Source organism: Dunckerocampus dactyliophorus, chromosome 1, assembly GCF_027744805.1.
Source record: "Dunckerocampus dactyliophorus isolate RoL2022-P2 chromosome 1, RoL_Ddac_1.1, whole genome shotgun sequence".
In the NCBI taxonomy this organism is placed as follows: Eukaryota; Metazoa; Chordata; class Actinopteri; order Syngnathiformes; family Syngnathidae; genus Dunckerocampus; species Dunckerocampus dactyliophorus.
In genome coordinates this window covers 18596928-18614229 of record NC_072819.1, presented here as the reverse complement: position 1 = coordinate 18614229, position 17302 = coordinate 18596928, and the positions used below count along the sequence as shown (strand labels likewise).

At 41.4% G+C, this 17302-nt stretch overlaps 1 protein-coding gene across 2 annotated transcripts in view; it reads right to left on the bottom strand.

Annotated features, from left to right (window-relative positions):
* The window catches only part of LOC129194286 (plexin-A1-like), a 316667-nt gene that overhangs the window by 25199 nt on the left and 274166 nt on the right, over positions 1-17302 (bottom strand). Inside the window, exons 20-22 of one of the 2 annotated variants that reach the window (XM_054799421.1) lie at positions 12779-13013; positions 10554-10702; positions 3907-4004 (exon numbers count right to left, since the gene is read on the bottom strand). In XM_054799421.1, the coding sequence (XP_054655396.1) occupies positions 3907-4004; positions 10554-10702; positions 12779-13013 (482 nt within the window). The remainder of the gene's footprint in view (positions 1-3906; positions 4005-10553; positions 10703-12778; positions 13014-17302) is intronic. The other variant, XM_054799428.1, reaches the window with a different exon arrangement.

Sequence of the window (17302 nt, the reverse complement as noted above, 5' to 3'; positions counted from 1 at the left end):
CTGCCAATGATGCTGGCTGACCCATGCGCTTGATATGTGGCTAGAAATTAGCAAACAACAGAAAATGTACCGTTGAAAGACATTTTCAAAACAAGCACTCGACTTTTTCTGAAAAATACCCAACTGCAGAAGGGCGTAAGAGAGCGATTTCAGAACTACTATGGAAGGTTGAGCAGAGCAAACATACTTTCAAAAAGTGGACCAACGCTCCAAACTCAACTACAGCTGCTAGTGCTGTGGCTCAACATGAGACTGCAAGGAGGGGGAAGCTGCTCACAGATGGAGAATACATTAAATAATTGTTGATTAAAATATCAGAGCATCTATTCTCCAAATTAAAAAATAAATAGGGAATTATTCAGAAATGAAAGGAATGTTAGAAAACTCCAAATAAAATAAAAATTAAGTTGTAATATTGCCAGATTACCATAAATTCCACAAATAAAATACTTCAGAACTACTACTAATTATTTAAATATGTATTTCGGAAAACACAATTACTAAGATAGCCCATCATAAAGTTAAAGTGTGCTAAGCCTGTCGCTGTAATTGAGTGGAGCCGAGTATGCACATGCTGCAGTTTACAGTGAGCAACAACAAGCACAATTTAAACTTAGTTGGATTTGGATTATTCAATAAAACCCGGAAATATAACACCAATATTTCAAAGCCTGTTATGTTGATTGTAAACAAAAACGAGAGGGAACGTATTGGAATTTGAGCAGCAATCACGTTGACACATACCTGCATCTGCCGGGGAGGATCCAAGCACTACGATGACTCAAAGGCAACCACAAAGGTGCTACTGTACCGTGGTTTTTATGAAGTCCAGAGGATAACTCCAGCACTCCACGTAATATCCCACAATTTCACAGGTGACCTTAATTAACCTTATGCAATGTACGTAGCGCCACAGGCGTACACGTCATATCTGCTGATGTATCCTATACATCAATAAATACTTTGTAGAAATACAGATACAATAAAGTACATAAAACACAAAATGCCGTGTTGTTCTCTTTATCTATCCATCTCACACTGACTACCGAAAATAAACGACCGGATGTAGACTTTCTTCTTCGTCCTCTTCTTCTTTATGGTGGGTCACAACCAACGTTTAGGTGCATACCGCCACCTACTGTACCGGAATGTAATGGCAAGGGATTTGAAGATACGTTGCATAGAAGATGGATGGATGCATGGCAATGGATTTGGCTGTCAAAACAAGGAAACATGGCTGCTTCGTGTAGGACTACTGCCAGTTGAAGGAGGACACGGCTCACCGAAAGAGAGAGCCGACGTGTGTGACGAAGGAATTAGGATGCTGTTCAATTCTGACACGGATTCACCAAGCGTTGGATTGTTCACCCACTAATAGAGAACGTGAGCTGGGATTAGACCGTCGTGAGACAGGTTGGTTTTACCCTATTGATTATGTGTTGTTGCAATAGTAATTCTGAGCTTTGTAAAAAAAATTATACCAACACGGACAATAATGTCTAGGTTGTTTTATGTAGTGAGAGCGCATCTGCTCACGGTTATTGTTATCTACTCTATGTTACATGCACTATTCAGCACTGTTTTTAGCTGTGTTCTGCACGGTTAATTAGCAGTGTTGCACCACTGTCTGGAACACACTGTTTTGAAAAAAAGCATTTATTTTATTAAAAGTTTAAAAAATCTTTGTGTAGAAATTGAAAAAGAAATTAAACATAGCTCTTTACAAAAATCTTCTGTTAGATCATATAGCTATTGAGAGAATGTCTGCTGAATCCAAAGAACAAATGTCAGAATTTCAGTCTATATAATAATAATTATAAAATAAATAATTCCTTGACCTGACACCCGAGGGGCTGAGGGTGTCTGGCTCTGCCCCTGGGGGTCTCGCTCGTCCTTGTCGCTGGGTGGCCCTGGTGCCTCGGGGGGCGGGCTGGCGCGGGCTTGGTGTCCCTGCGCTTGTTTGCTGGGCTGCCCTCCTGGGGGAGCTGGTGGGTGGGGTTGGGGAGGGGTCCGGGTCGGGTGATGGGGTGGGGGCGGGGTCGGGGTGGCCGTCCCGGGGGTGGCGTGGGTCGCCCTCCGGGGTGGTGGGTGGGCGGGGTGCCTCATCCTGCGGGTGCAGGGCGCCTACTGCTGCTGGGGGGACCCGTGTGCATCTGGTGGCGCTGGTTCTCCCTTGGCCTCCCTTGTCTCTGCCCTGGGCCCTCCTGCTCGGCTGCCGCGTGGGGTCGTCCGGTGTGGGGGGCGGCCTCTCCCCTCGGTGGAGGCACGGGTGCTTGAGCCCAGGTGCCTCTGCGGAGCTATCCCCTCCCTTCGAGGGAGGGCGGTTTTAAATTTTTGTGTTTATTTTACATTATTGAATATTATTTTTCTTTAATTAGCAAATGACTTATTTTATTGTATTTTATCTATTTATTTGTGTATGTGTGACATGTGGGGACTGCGTGCTACCCTCCAGCTCTTGTGGCTGTCCCCCCGGTGGTCTGGCAGGGGGCTGGCAAGCGGTCCCCGCTACTTGCTGGTGCCTGGCTAGTCTCTGTTTCCTGGCTGGCGGTTGTCTGCTTGCCTGCAGGGTGTCTCCCTTGGCATGTTGGTGGATGGGCGGGGGTGGGGTGATGGCTGGTCTGCGGCGTGGGGGGCAGGGCAGGCGGGGGCGTGTGCTTCGGCATCCGGTGGAGGGTCGCTCCTCTCATGTGTCCTGTCGTGTGGTGCTTGCTTCTCTGTCACTCCTTGGCACTTCTGGCTCCGGCATTGGCGGGCTTCTTTCCGGTTGCGGGGGCGTCTCTGGGCCTGCTAGTGTGCTCCGGCCTGTGCCCTGTTTCTGTTTGGGATTGCCTCTCTGCGGCCTCTGGCTGCTCTTCCCGGGGGGGAGAGCTCTCTGGACAGGCTCTTGGGGGGGCTGATCTTTGTGCTGCCTGCCCCTGTGGGACCGGTGGCTTTCTGGCAGTTCTGGCGGTAGGGGCTCGGTCTAGCTATTTGGGGCGGGGCTTGCTGGGTGGTGGAGGGGGGCCCCTCTCCTTTCATACATTCTCAGTGACAATTACACGCTCACCCACTCGCGCCCCTTTATATATATGAAGACATGCACACATACAGAGATACCTGGACACACGTACATATGCACACTCACACTCACGTACTTCCCCACATTACTCACTGAGTTAACCAGGGTGTTATTATGTTGTTGGTTTTATTCCAGCGATGGTGATGTCAGCAATATGATTATAGTTTTTACAATGATGTGCATTATGGTTATTGTCATTCTGATCACTATCATAGTTAATCATTGCATTACTACTACTATGTGTGACTGTTTCAATGCAGTATTGTCATTGTGGTTGTTGATAGTATTTTGCCCCTTCCGTCAGGGTCTTTATAGTCGTCATAGACATTTGTTGATGTAGCCCTGTTTGTTTCTGTTGTTCTGTTATTGTTGTCACAATTGTTGTGGCTGCTGTTGTCCGGATGCTCCAAATGTGCATAATAACAAAACATCACAGCCAAATAAATTCTGTATAATAGGGGAAGTGTATCTCACACTTTTCCCTGGCAGAGTAAATCTGTTGAGCACGTGTGGGCATTTAGATCAACAATTCTATCTGCCCTTATGGCTGGACAGGATGGAAAAAAAGTCAAATAAAATCTTTGTGTAAAGTCTTTCTGTGCACTAAATATCCCATTTTATGACGTGCATACCTGTGGCTTATATAAGAACATATCTGTTTTTTCCGCTAAATTTATTGGGTTCGGTTTATACACTGGAATTTACGGTCAATTGAATAACATTAACTATGAGACAAAAACAAATTTTTACAACATTATTCATTTGCCAGAGTAACTAAATGTAAAAAAGACAAAGCAAAACAAAAAACAAAAACAAGCAAAGCAACTGTAAAAAAGTAAACCCACCTCTGCGCCTCCAATGTTCTTATGAACGTCAACAGGAAGTGCTTCTTTGTCAGCAATTGACCAAACAACGTCAAAGCTTTTTCCACATTTGCCTGCACCTGAAGACAGAAGGCAGACAGAGAAAATGAGTCACAGTAGAAATAATAGCATCGAAGAGCAGTTTGTACATATATTTTTGTCATATCGCTCCACAATAAGATAAACTGTCATTTTTCCATGTAATCGAATCTAAATGGAAGAAGTGAGCTCTGATCAATACATACTTTTTTAAAGCGGATGGTAAATATTTTGCTGTGCGTTTTTTTTTTTTTTTTTGTCCTTCACAAAAATGATATGAACAGACAATTTGACATAATTGCCACTGTCTGGCATTGCAGGGTGGATGGCTCGAGTTAGAATATTGACAAGAAAATAATTGTTGTCACCAGAGTTAAGGAAAAGTTGGACATACTTGGACAGTTAGGTGCTTTCAGGTGCACGCTTAAATTGGAATATGAAAAAAGTTGCTGGAGAAGTGCCAGTTTGCTTCCTGATTACTCCTTCAGTGCTCTTGAGCAAGGCAACTTTTACTTGTCTTGTCAGTGGACTTCCTTTAGGATGTCCTGAATGTGCTTGCATTTCTGTCATTCTGGTAAATTAAAGTGTGCAAGAAACAACTGAACAACTCAAACAAATCAAAATAATCCAAGTGAAGTCAGTATTGTTTCTGCAATATAATACAAAACCCGCACGCTGTAGCACAGTGAGAGTGTGGGCCTTAATCTGTGAAAAGAATACAAACTCCTCTCTTTAGGGTAAAACAATCTCTTGTCACAAAAACAGAAAAATCTAAAACATATAAATAAAAACATATTGACATGTTGTTTGGGACATAGCAAATCAATTTAGCTAATCTTGACCCTGAAGAAAGGCATGATAACAGTGAAAAAACAATGAAAAGGCAAAAAAAAGATACAAATATAGTAAAAATACAAAAAAAAACACAAAGCAAAAAAACCCTACTGATACAGAATTTACGATGAACAAAGTTGCAGCATTTTGGCTGAAAAAGGTGACATTACTTTAAAACACCTCCTTCTGATCCACATCAACAACCACAGTAACTTCCAGTGAAGAAAGGCAAAAAAGACGAGCCAAGGAGTGCAAAAGCATCGAGGCATAACGTGATTGTATGTGTTTGTGTGTCAGAGTGGTGACATGCTCGCTCACTCGTCCCACTGGCACGCACCTGTCAGCACTCATGCACAACACACCCAATGCCTTAAAGACACCCGTCAGTCAATCCACCACTATCCCCGCCTCTTTCACCGATGGTCTTCTCCTGTTTTAATAGCTCTTGCTTTTTGTGCTCTTTCACACACTCTTATTTCCACCTCTATCGTCATCCTTTTGGCACCGCATTCTCTCCTGCAATGTGCTATAATGAAGTGTCGAGGCCTGTCTCTAGAGTGCTAAATGAGATTCCTGGCCCTCTAAGGTAAGTACTGACCGTGATGTGATGTGTTTTAAAAGAAAAAAAGAGCTGGAGTGAGGAAGGGTTTGTGTATAGCTAATGTGAGAATGTAGTGTGCGGCTGTAGTCGTGTAGCTCTTAAGAGAGAGGTAGGTCACACAGTAATAACGGTAATGGCATTAGTTTCCACAGACCACTGCATTACCTTAATAACCCAATGGGAAATACAGAAGCAAAGAAGTCTACACCTAACTATAAAGTATGCACCATTCCTTTTTATACCATTGGCATGTTTGGACTGAGGGACTTAGCTAACTGTCAGGCTGCGTACATAGGTGTTGACAGTTGTTCACAGCAGCCCATTCAAGGCTCCAGTTGCACAAAATGTTTTGCCATATTTCTCATCAATTCAGTAATTGCATCCTTCACTTCTAGCAGCCCACACCTCAATCATGTTTGACGTCACACATTGTGCTGACAATGGTTATTTGGTCTGATGTCGGTACAAGCAAGGTATTCTCACAGGAATTTTGCAGGAAATTTAACCAAAAAAGGGAAGAACAATGGGCCTCATTCACGAAACGTTCTTACGCACAAATCTGTTCTTAAAGCCTTCTTACGAAGATTTTTGGCATTCATGAAATGTGTTCTTAACTCACAGTTCTTAGATCTAAGAACAAATTCTACGAACGCTCAGGAGGACTCTTACGCACAAGCAAAGCTTGCACTTTCAATGCGTAATCGCCCTCATGATGGATTTTGCAACCTGATCCCAAAAAATGTAGTGCAAATAAAATATCCCAACAATTATTTATCATCAAAACAACTAAAATATACTCCATGGATAAATATATATTCAAATCCTAATTCATCAAAAAAAAAAGGCTGGCTGGACGTGCGTTGCGCAGAGAGAGAATGTAAAGGGACCATTAGATTTATTTGCTGAAAGCGACGAATATTTGATGTCCCGCTTAAGGCTTCAGGCTTCCCTCTCTGTTCTTGCAGGTGTGCAGGATCATCAGAATAACATCGCAATGAAACGTGGTGTGCCTATTGCACACGTAGCACCCCCAGATAACGACATGCGCCCCCAGCCACGTCTTGAGCCAGAGCACGGGGCTGCTGTATTAATTAGGCAGCGTCTAATCAAATGTAACCACAGAAAAAATAAATTGTCACACACAAACTATGTATTTTGACTTTATTTTTCCATCATGATTGTGTAAATATTTTCTAGAGTTTCCGAAATGGTTTTAGTTTTTGATTGATGGCCCACCTCCCGTTTCCTCCAGATCCCTCCTGTGCAGTCCAATCTTTTTTTTTTGTTAATCTATTTTAAGTCAAAACACTTCTTTTTAACCTCTGCGGTGGCGCGTTTCTCCGTGGAAACGGCATTTATGTTGCCTGCAATGGTGCTCCATGCCGACTCTTTTTGGATGGCCTGATGACCGGTGGATACACGTGAAAATAAGGTGGTCTTGTGTTCGCTCACTCCTTGTAAAAGCACCTCTATTTCAGTAGAATTGAAGTTTTTCTTTCGTTTGTTATCCAGCTGCTCCTCAGTCTTGCCCTTGCACGTTGCCATCTCCGCCTCCAGCTGCCGGTTGCGCACGGCACATTTTTTACCTTGTATGGGAAATAATAGGCGGTGACCTATGCAAATTAGGGCTCACATGCACGGGCATCGCAGTTGGCATTCATCAACCTAAGAACACCGGTGCGAACGATTATCCCTACTTAAGAATGTGTCGTAAATGCGGCGCAGTTTCCAACCCGCGCCTTCTTAAATACACTTCTTAAGAAGACTTTTAAGAAGATGTTCGTGAATGAGGCCCAATGTCACGGTCACATATGGATTGATTTCAGGAACCATGAGCATCATGACGACTGATAAGTGTATTATGTTTTGAATGATCCATCCATCCATCTATCTTGGATCTTGAAAAACAGCAAAACGACTTCATGTTTAAGGTAAAAAATAAGGACATACTTAAACTGGGCAATCTGTGCTGTGCTTGAGCACATTAGACACCTAAAGTTCGGTTCATTTGACTAGTGAGAGTGCTCTGATCTGTATTCAAGCAGGATGAATTTTGCCAACCCCAGCACAACAATTCAGACTAATAGAAGTTTTTGTAGTTCAAAAGCAATGGTCAAAAAGGCACAAATACCAACTAAGGAAATCAGGAGTATCTTTCTCCCCTCTTAACATTAGCACTATTAACTGCAAAAAGGTCAAACTAATAAACTCTAAAAGTCAGTGGTCCAATCAATGTTGATGAAGCAGCCGCACATTCTAAATCTTCATGATAACACTGATTACAGACTCCAGGCACAATTTATTCACGAAATAAATGAAGCAATAAAATGTGTTGGTGTGCACCAATATCTGTTGCCGCTAAGGTAGTTGCATGTTGATTAATAAGTCAAATCATGATATCCTGTGTATAATACAGAATACACCCTGTCATTTAACTGTACATATTTCTGTACACATTTGTGAACATGTTTATTGATGTTTCCCTTCTTCCAGATGGTGGCAATACATAAAGATGAAGTAGAAGATATGTGATTAAGATGACCAAGTGTGTTTTTTCTCATCTTGCAACCGCATACTGGGCAGTCTCTATTATATAGAGTACTGTTATTGGATAATGACTATTGTGTTTTGTACATCATAATATGTACTGTAGTCCTACATGCCAATACAGAGAAGACTGTACACTCCTGATCAAAATGTTAAGACCAGTTGAAAAATTGCAAGCATTTACATTGTGCACTGTTGGAGCTTAAGGAGGAGCCTCACGGTGGCCTACTGGTTAGGATGATGGCCACATAGTCAGGAGATCAGGAAGATCTGGGTTCAAATCTGTGGCGTTTACATGTTCTCTTCGTGTGTTCGTTTTCTGGGTACTCTGGTTTCTTCCCACATTCCAAAAACAGCAATCTGTGCTGTCCTTGAGCACACTTGACACCTCCCACATTCCAAAAACATGCATGTTAGGTTAATTGGAAATTGTCCATAGGTATGAATGTGAGTGTGAATGGTTGTTTGTCTATATGTGCCCTGCCATTTACAGGGTGTACCTCGCCCGGATAGGCTCAAGCAAACCAACGACCCTCGTGAGGATAAGCGGCATAGAAGATGGGTAAGTACAGTAGAGCTTCAAAATGCAAAAAGAAGAAATGGGTGTGAGACAAAAATGTTTTTTTCACTAAGAAATGTATTGCAATTATTAAAGTGAAATAGGCTGATCAAAAGTTTAAGACCACAGTGTTTAAAAGCCAAAATCTTGGCAAATATGTAGATTCAATGTCATTTTCTGTCAAGTATTCACACTGTCATGATCTCTTGATGGCAAAGGAAAAAAAGCTTTCTCTCTTTGAACGTGGTCAGATTGTTGAGCTGCATAAACAAGGCCTCTTGCAGCATGCCATTGCTGCTGAGTTTGAACGCAGTAAGACAGCCATTTGAAACTTCTTAAACGATCCTGAGGGTTATGGAATAGAAAAAGTGGTAGACCCAAATAAATATTATTTGCTCCGAGCCGGAGGATCCGATTGGCTGTCCATCAAGACACGGGATGATCCTCGGCCCAAATGAAGGTTGTTACTGGTGCCGAGTGCAGTCTAATGACCATCAGATGGCATCTGCGAGAGACGGCTTTTAAAAACAAAAAACATCTTCAAAGGCCTTGTCTCCTTCAACATCACAAAATGATGAGAAAAAAAGGAACCTTGACGGTCCTAATGGCTTCCAACGTTACTGGGATGACAAGGAGATCCCACTTGAGATGTTTTCCACATGGCACAGTGGAGGGGGCGGCATCATTATTTGGGGTGCTTTTTCCTTCAATGAACAATGGAGCTACAGGTTGTGCAGGGGCGTGAAACGGCAACTGGCTATGTGGAGATGTTGCAGGGGGCATCCGTCATGACTCCACAGCGTGCCATTGCTGCTGAGGTTGGGCGCAGTAAGACAGCCATTCCAATTATTTTTTAAAGATCCTGAGCATTATGGAACAAAAGAGTTAAGTGGTAGACCCAAATCACACCTGCGCTGAGCCGGAGGATACATCAAGTCACAGGGCAGTCTTCGACCCAAATTAAGGCCCTTACTGGTGCCGACTGCCGTGCAATAACCATCAGACGGCATCTGCGGGAAAAGGGTTTAAAAAACAAAAAAACAAATTCAAAGACTTCGTCTCTTTCAACGCCACAAAACTGCCCATTTAGACTTTGCCAGAGAGCAGAAAACATGGGACATTGAAAGGTAGAAAAAGGTTTAATTCTCTGATGAGTAAAAATTTAACCTTGACGGTTCAGATGGCTCCCAACGTTACTGGCATGACAAGGAGATCCCACTTGAGATGTTTTTTACCCGGCACAGTGGAGGGGGAGAGTCCATCATGATCTGGGGTGCTTTTTCATTCAGTGGAACACTGGAGATTCAGGTGGTGCAGGGTTGTCAAACGGCGGATGCTTACTTGCAGATGTTGTAGCGGGCATCCCTCATGACTGAGGGCCCTCGTCTGTGTGGTAAGAGCTGGGTTTTTCAACAGGACAACGCTGCAGTTCACAATGCTCGCTTGACCAAGGACTTCTTCAAGGAGAATAACTCTTTTGGACCATCCTGCGTGTTCCCCTGATCAAAATCCAACTGAGAACATTGGGGGATGGATGGCAAGGGAAGTTTACAAAAATGGAAAAATCAGTTCCAGACAGTTGATGTCCTCCGTGAAGCCATCTTCACCACTTGGAGCAAAATTCTCTCTAGCCTCCTGGAAACATTGGCATCAAGCATGACGAAACCACATTTTAAGGTCATCACCAAGAATGGTGCAGCTCCTCATTACTGAGTACTTTTTTGAACATTTTATTTCTATTTTAGGGGGGTTTCAGGTTTTTTCAGCTATGGTCTTGATCACTTTAATAGTTCTTTGCAATAAATTGCAAATTTTTTTGTCTCACTCCCATTTCTTCTTTTAGCATTTTTAAGCTCTACTTAGAACCTCCTTCCATCAGTGCAAAATGTAAATGCTTGCAATTTTTCAACTATTTTTAAAATTTTGATATGAATGTACTACATTTTGCAAACTTAATGTTAGTTAATTAGTGTTGTAGCCAAGATTTTGTAGCTATATTCCCAGTTGTTAGTATGTTTTAGTTTGAAGATGGGATGGTGGTGTACTGACCCGTACCTCCATCTCCTTGAGGACAGGATGGTCCTCAATGCCTGGGAACAGGACCCTCATTGCATATGTCCGATAGTCCAGGAAAGGAATTCCGGCTCCGTCCAGTTCTTGGGTGAGCTCATGGATGTCTGTCTGGAGTTCAGCAAAAGCTACAGAACAAAACACATGCAACGCCATGTAACAGTTGCAGCAGGTTATAAGTACACTCACCAAAAATATAAACAAAACACTTTTTTTCAGCCCCCATTTTTAATGAGTTGAACTCAAAGATGTAAACTTTTTCTAAGTAGACAAAAGCCCTATCTCTCTCAAATATTGTGCACAAATTGTCTAAATCTGTGTTAGTGAGCATTCATCATTCATTTCATCCACTTCACAGGTGGTGTGCCTTAGGTTGGCTACAATAAAAGGCCACTGCAAAAGGTGCGGTTTGCCTCAAATACCTTATACTCTGATTCAGAGTATACAAAACATGCTCAATAAGTGACATGTGTGTATACTGGCCATGCAAGAACTGGGATTCTTTCAGCTTATACAAATTGTATACTGCAACATGGGGCAGTGCATTATTATGCTGCAACATGAGGTGATGGTCGTGGATGAATGACACAAAAATGGGTCTCAGAATCTTGTCATGGTATCTCTGATCTCTCTCAACCTAAGGCACACCTGACCAAATAATCATGCTGTCTAATCCATATCTCGCCACACCTGTGAGGTGGATGAATCATGAACGCTCACTAACACAGATTTGTGAATAATATTTGAGAGATAGGCATTTTGTGTACATAGAAAAAGATCTTTGAGTTCAGCTACTGAAAAATGGGAGAAAATACAAAAGTGTTGCATTTCTATTTTTGTTGAGTATATTTTATATTAAATGCAGAACAGTGATTCATATGCACAATTACTCAGTATACATGAACTTGTCTCACAAACTTGTAGTGCTGTTTTGACGGTAAGTTCCCAGTGGGAGTGGCTATGCCCCTATGAATTCTGTCTATCAACAAGTGGTCAGAGAAATGTGAAATGGAAAGAAGATGGATGCTTTGTTTGCAAGAGAGTTAACATTGCAGTTCATTTGATAATTAATGGTATACTGAATTTAAAAAGTCATTACCTTTTTAAAGTTTTTGTTGTCTCTAACGTGAACCTAATTATTCATGACTGCTCCTATGCTAGTTTCCATAGTCAAATGTTGTGCTGTCTGCTTCCAACAATGACAGGGGATGATTGAACTGTATGTCTCGCCCACGCCCTCAAGACCGCCTCTTTTATCTGTTACTCCGCCCACACACACTTTGCATGTCTATAGGCCAGCTGGGAGAGCAGATGACAGCATGGGCTCTTTAGACTGTGGGAATAAGAGCACAGAATGTGTTTTCCCATTGATGGAAAGAGTATTTCATTTTCACTGATCAGAGTCAAGAGTTTTTGGTTGTTTCTTTAAAAATGACCTAAACAAATGAATAGACGACAGAAACATGCATCATCTGACACTGTATACACTAAACATCCTGAAACTATAGTTCAGAAGTTGGCATCATGAGTCCAGTATAAACAAGTGTAAACACATGCAAGGAGATATGCACTTTAACAAGTATACATTTCTTAATGTATAATTGGTGTTCATATGTGCAAAATTAGTTTTTGGATTCAGTAATGCCTCGTAATTTCTAAAATTGAACGATCGTCACACATGACGTCAGCCAATCTCTGTTTGACAAGCACCAATGGATTAACTCGTAAGCGTGATTTGTTTTTCTTTGGCGGCTTTTTTTTGCGATATTTATTCCAAAGGAAGGACCAGCCTCAAAAGGAACATAAGAGGAGTAGAATATACAACGGTTATGTGAAGTAAGTTGACTTATTTTTAAATCAAGAAAAACTTCAGCCCCATCAACAATTAAAAAGATGAAGGTAGAGTGTTTTTTTTTTTTTTGCTTTTCTAGCTGGTCCGTAACTAGCTGTCTACAATCTTTACCTCTACTTTATCACAACCCAGCGGGTCGAGACAGATGGCTTCCATGCACTTGGGTTCCATCCGACCTTTCTTCCAGTTGCCAAATTTCTTGCTCATGTCAGGTTTGGTTGGTTTCTTTTAATGTACAGTAAGAAGAATGTAGTTCTAACCTCTGTTTTGTATTGGAGCTATATCAATAAAACTGACATGGCTGAACACTTTTGCAGTGTTTGTAGTATAGTAAAACTGCATTGTGTCACACCTTCTTTACATTCCAGAGCCACTCTGGACTCTAGGTTGTCCATCTGCAGCTGCAGACGCTTCAGGGTGCGGTCCGCATCCCTGGACTTTCTCTTGTAGGCTATCAGCACGGCGATGATGACCAACAGGAGCATCCCACCGCCCCCTCCGATCCCAATGATGGCAGGCAGCGTCAGCAAGCTATCCGAGTAAATGTGGAGAGTGCCGGGGGAGTACTCAAACCCCCCGGCTCGGATCTGAAAACACATAACCAACATATTTTAATGATTGTAATGCACACAGAACTTCTTGCGACTTGCTGTTTTATTTATAGCATGATGTGCTTGTGCACTGCAGGGCTGTTTTATCAGAGATGAAGCTTAAGGGTGCTTCTCACAGGATCTTTAGGGAGAAGGAAATTGCAAATGATTTACTTTTCCCTGAATGTATTTCCCCCGTTTCTCTTTAGATTGAACTCCAGAGATACAAAAACAAATACTAGGCACCAGTCTATTGGCCAGTAGCAGATGGTTGGGAAAATACTGTATGACTGGTTTATGGAGATCCAAAGTTGGTGGTCTGATGAAAGAGAAGTTGGTTGACCCAATTTCTGCCTCAAGAATCATGAAATTTTAATCTCCTCAGTAGTCATACTGGAGGCCCTTCACTGACAGGCCTGTACTGGTGGAGCCTTATTTCACCTTGACTACTGTCAACACTTCTCTTCAGGAAGGTTTTGAAGCGGTTTTTTGCCTGCAGCTGAAGATGCTCCGGGCCATTAATGATGAAGATCTCAAAACTTGCTCAGTGTCATTATTCATCTTAACCTTGTTCTCTTGTGCCTTCAGGACCAAAAGAGTTCACTGTGAACAGTTGAAAAGATGTATGACAAGCACTGTTGTCCCATGGACGCGGTACAATTAGGCACAGAAGTTACGACCACAATTGATTTAAAGCAAAGCAATCATTATGCAATGGAAGTGTAGACTTTACGGCTGCGTTCACACTTGTGGTTCAGCACTCTGGTCAGTACCAATGTATATATACAGTCGTCCCTCGCTACATCGTGGTGTGAACATCGTGACCTCACTCTATCGCGGTTTATCATAAAGTAATTAATTAATAAATGATCGCTGTTTCGTGGTTGAACACAGTTTATTATTAGTACAAAAGTATTCATATTTAAGCAAATTGTACTTATTCTTGGTCTAAATTGAGCATTTTCAAGCATAAAAATGTCTCAATGAACTACAATACAAATACAAGGCAGAAGAAGCACTGTAATTGTGAATGTGGTACTGTATTCTACATTGGCCACTGTGTTGTTCGGTGAGACAAGCGCCAGACAGGATCGCCAGAAAAGGTTTAAAATATCTCACAACAGGCACAATAATAATAACATAATCATAATAATAACACAGGCTACTGTTGGGGCCGTAACCAACAACAAGGTAAACTCAACTCAGAAACTCCAACATCACTTCCTCTCCTCTACACATCTGTCCGCCCGCCAATAAGGTCTGCTAGGGAACACATTTACTGTGACACGCACGAACAGGAGTTTTTTTTGTTACGTCTTAAATGGCTTCTCTCAAGCAGTCCCAGTCCACTTGATCACGTTCATACATGACCAAAAAAATGTACTAGCAGAGCAAACGCACCAGAGTTAATTTTAACCAAGCCAAACATGACAGGTGTGAATACACCCTAAATGTAGATTACACACTTCATGTGCCACGCGCATACAGCACATTAAACGTCATCAAACAAAGCAATTAGCTACATTTAAACTCTCCCCAAGCCGCCACAGTAATTAAGCAAAGTCAAACACATGTTTTTTATTAATTTATTTTTTTAGTAAGTATATTTGCATAATATCTCAGTAAATAAAAAACACTGTCAATAAATCACATCACAGCACAGGAATCCATCAAATCAAGCAATCCACAAGGGGGATAGATACCCAACTCAAAAAAGGAATGATTATGCACTTTGAAGTTATTCTAAGTCAACTTTCATGTCCAATTAGAGAAAGGAAAATCCAAACAGAAAAGTGTGACAACAATATCTATATAGCGCATGCATGGAAATTAAATTAGTACTTGTAGAGATAATTAGAACAGCTCTTACGTATATGAATAAGACGACAATACAAAAGGATGTTGACACAAATTGAAGTCTTTATACTTGCAGCAACTGCTCAAAAAAACTTAAATCAATCACGAAGTCAGTCACACTTCTGTGAGATCAAACTGTCCACTAAGGAAACAATACAGATTCAGAATCAATTTCACTTGCAAATGGAATAGAAAACAGGTGGACAGCAAGACACCCCCGATAATAACAATAACAATAACAATAACAATAACAATAACAATAACAATAGTAATAATAATAATAATAATAATAATAATAATACATTTGATTTCCATTGATAATTTTTATGTGATTTTGTTGTCAGCAAACTCAACTATGTAAAGAACAAAGTATTTATTCTGAATATTTCATTCATTCAGCTGTAGGATGTGTTATTTTGATATATACTGTAGGTAGGTGATGGTTATACACACACACACACACACACACTCCTGACAAAATTTTAAGACTAGTTGAGACTTGCAAGAATTTACATTTTGCACTGTTGAAACTTAAAGGAACATGTACTTTTTTTGGAATTTTGCCCATCATCCACAATCCTTATGTGAGACAGGAACACACGTTTCTCTTTTCTGTGCATTCTAAATATATAAAAACAGCTACAAAGAGACATGCATATAATGCACGTAATGGCACACACCTATTTCGCCTACAAAGCCCGCTATTAAACCTCCAACAAGGTTTTATGGTTTTATATACAGTCCATGCTGTGACCGTGTAGTAACAGGTACATTCATAACAACATGTAACACAGTATTTTGCCGTACTTAAGTCATTTTAAGCAAATTGATTTCACCTAGCAACATAAAAACGAACGAGACACCTGGCATTAACTTTTCCAAACTCAAAAACAGAAAAACAACAGCAGTGGCGGCACCCCAAATGTGTACCGTTACCTTTCAGTGGTGGCCTGAGGCGTTCTGAGCGCGGCTTTGTGAGCGAGTGTGCGGTGAAGCTAGTTGCTAGCTGGTGTGGTGTCACTACAAAATTAAAGTAGTTCTTTGGCATAACAATGTTAACAACAATAATAACAATATCGCTGTCGCTTGGTTAATATGCAGGTCACATTATGTAAATTGCGCGTTGTTGTTGGTTTTTCAAGATTTTTTCAGAATGCTTTATAGACAGATTAGTCTAATTACCTGCATTCTTAGCTGGGTCTTTTTAGTTTTTATACCTTTCGAACACACAGAAAAGAGAAAGACGTGTGTTCATGTCTCACATAAGGGTTGGGAATGGACAAAATTCCAAAAAAGTACAGTTTTCCTACAAGGGGTTCTAATTAGAGCTTCAAAATGCCAAAAAAAGAAATGGGAGTGAAACAAAACCATTCGTGAGAAAGCGATTTATTTCCAACAGCCATTAAATTGAAATAGGCTGTTCATCAGCTTATAAAAAGTTTAAGACCACAGCCTTTAAAAGCCAAAATCCAGGCAAAAATGTGGTGTCAGTGTAATTTTCTGTGAGGTATTCACACTGTCATGATCTCTTGATGGCAAAGGAAAAAAAGCTTTCTCTCTTTAAACGTGGTCGGATTGTTAAGCTGCATAAGCAAGGCCCCTTGCAGCGCGCCATTGTTGCTTAAGTTGGATGTAGTAAGACACTCATTTTAAACTTCTTCAAAGATCCTGAGGGTTATGGACCAAAAAAGTAAAGAGGTAGACCCCAAAAAAATTTCACCGGTCCTGAGCGGGATGATCCCTTTGGCTTTCCATCAAGACACGGGACGATCCTTGGCCCACATGAACTTACTGGTGTCAAGTGGAGTCCAATCTAAGAGCATCTGCAAGAGAAGAGTTTTAAAAACAAAAAACATCTTCAAAGGCCTTGTCTCCTTCAATGTCACAAAATTGCCCATTTGGAATTTGCACAACAGCACCAAACTTGGGACACTGAAAGGTGGAAGAAAGTTTTATTCTTTGATGAGGAAAAATTTAACCCTGACGGTCCTGATGGCTTCCAACGTTACTGGCGTGACAAGGCGATCCCACCTGAGATGTTTTTCACACGGCACAGTGGAGGTGCCATCATGATCTGGTGTGCTTTTTCCTTCAATGGAACAATGGAGCTACAGGTTTTGCAGGGGCATGAAACAACATCTGGCTATGTGGAGATGTTGCAGGGAGCATCCCTGATGGCCCTCTTCTGTGTGTGTTTTTTTTTTTAACACCACAACACCACGGTTCAAAATGCCTGCCTGACAAAGGACTTCATCCAGAGGAATAACATCACTGTTTTGGACCATCCTGTGTGTTTCCCTGATAAAAAAAAAAATAAAAAATCAAACAAACTGAGAACATTTGGGCATGGATGGCAAGGGAAGTTTACAAAAATGCAAATCACTTCCAGACAGTGGATGCCTTCCGTGAAGCCATCTTCACCACCTGGA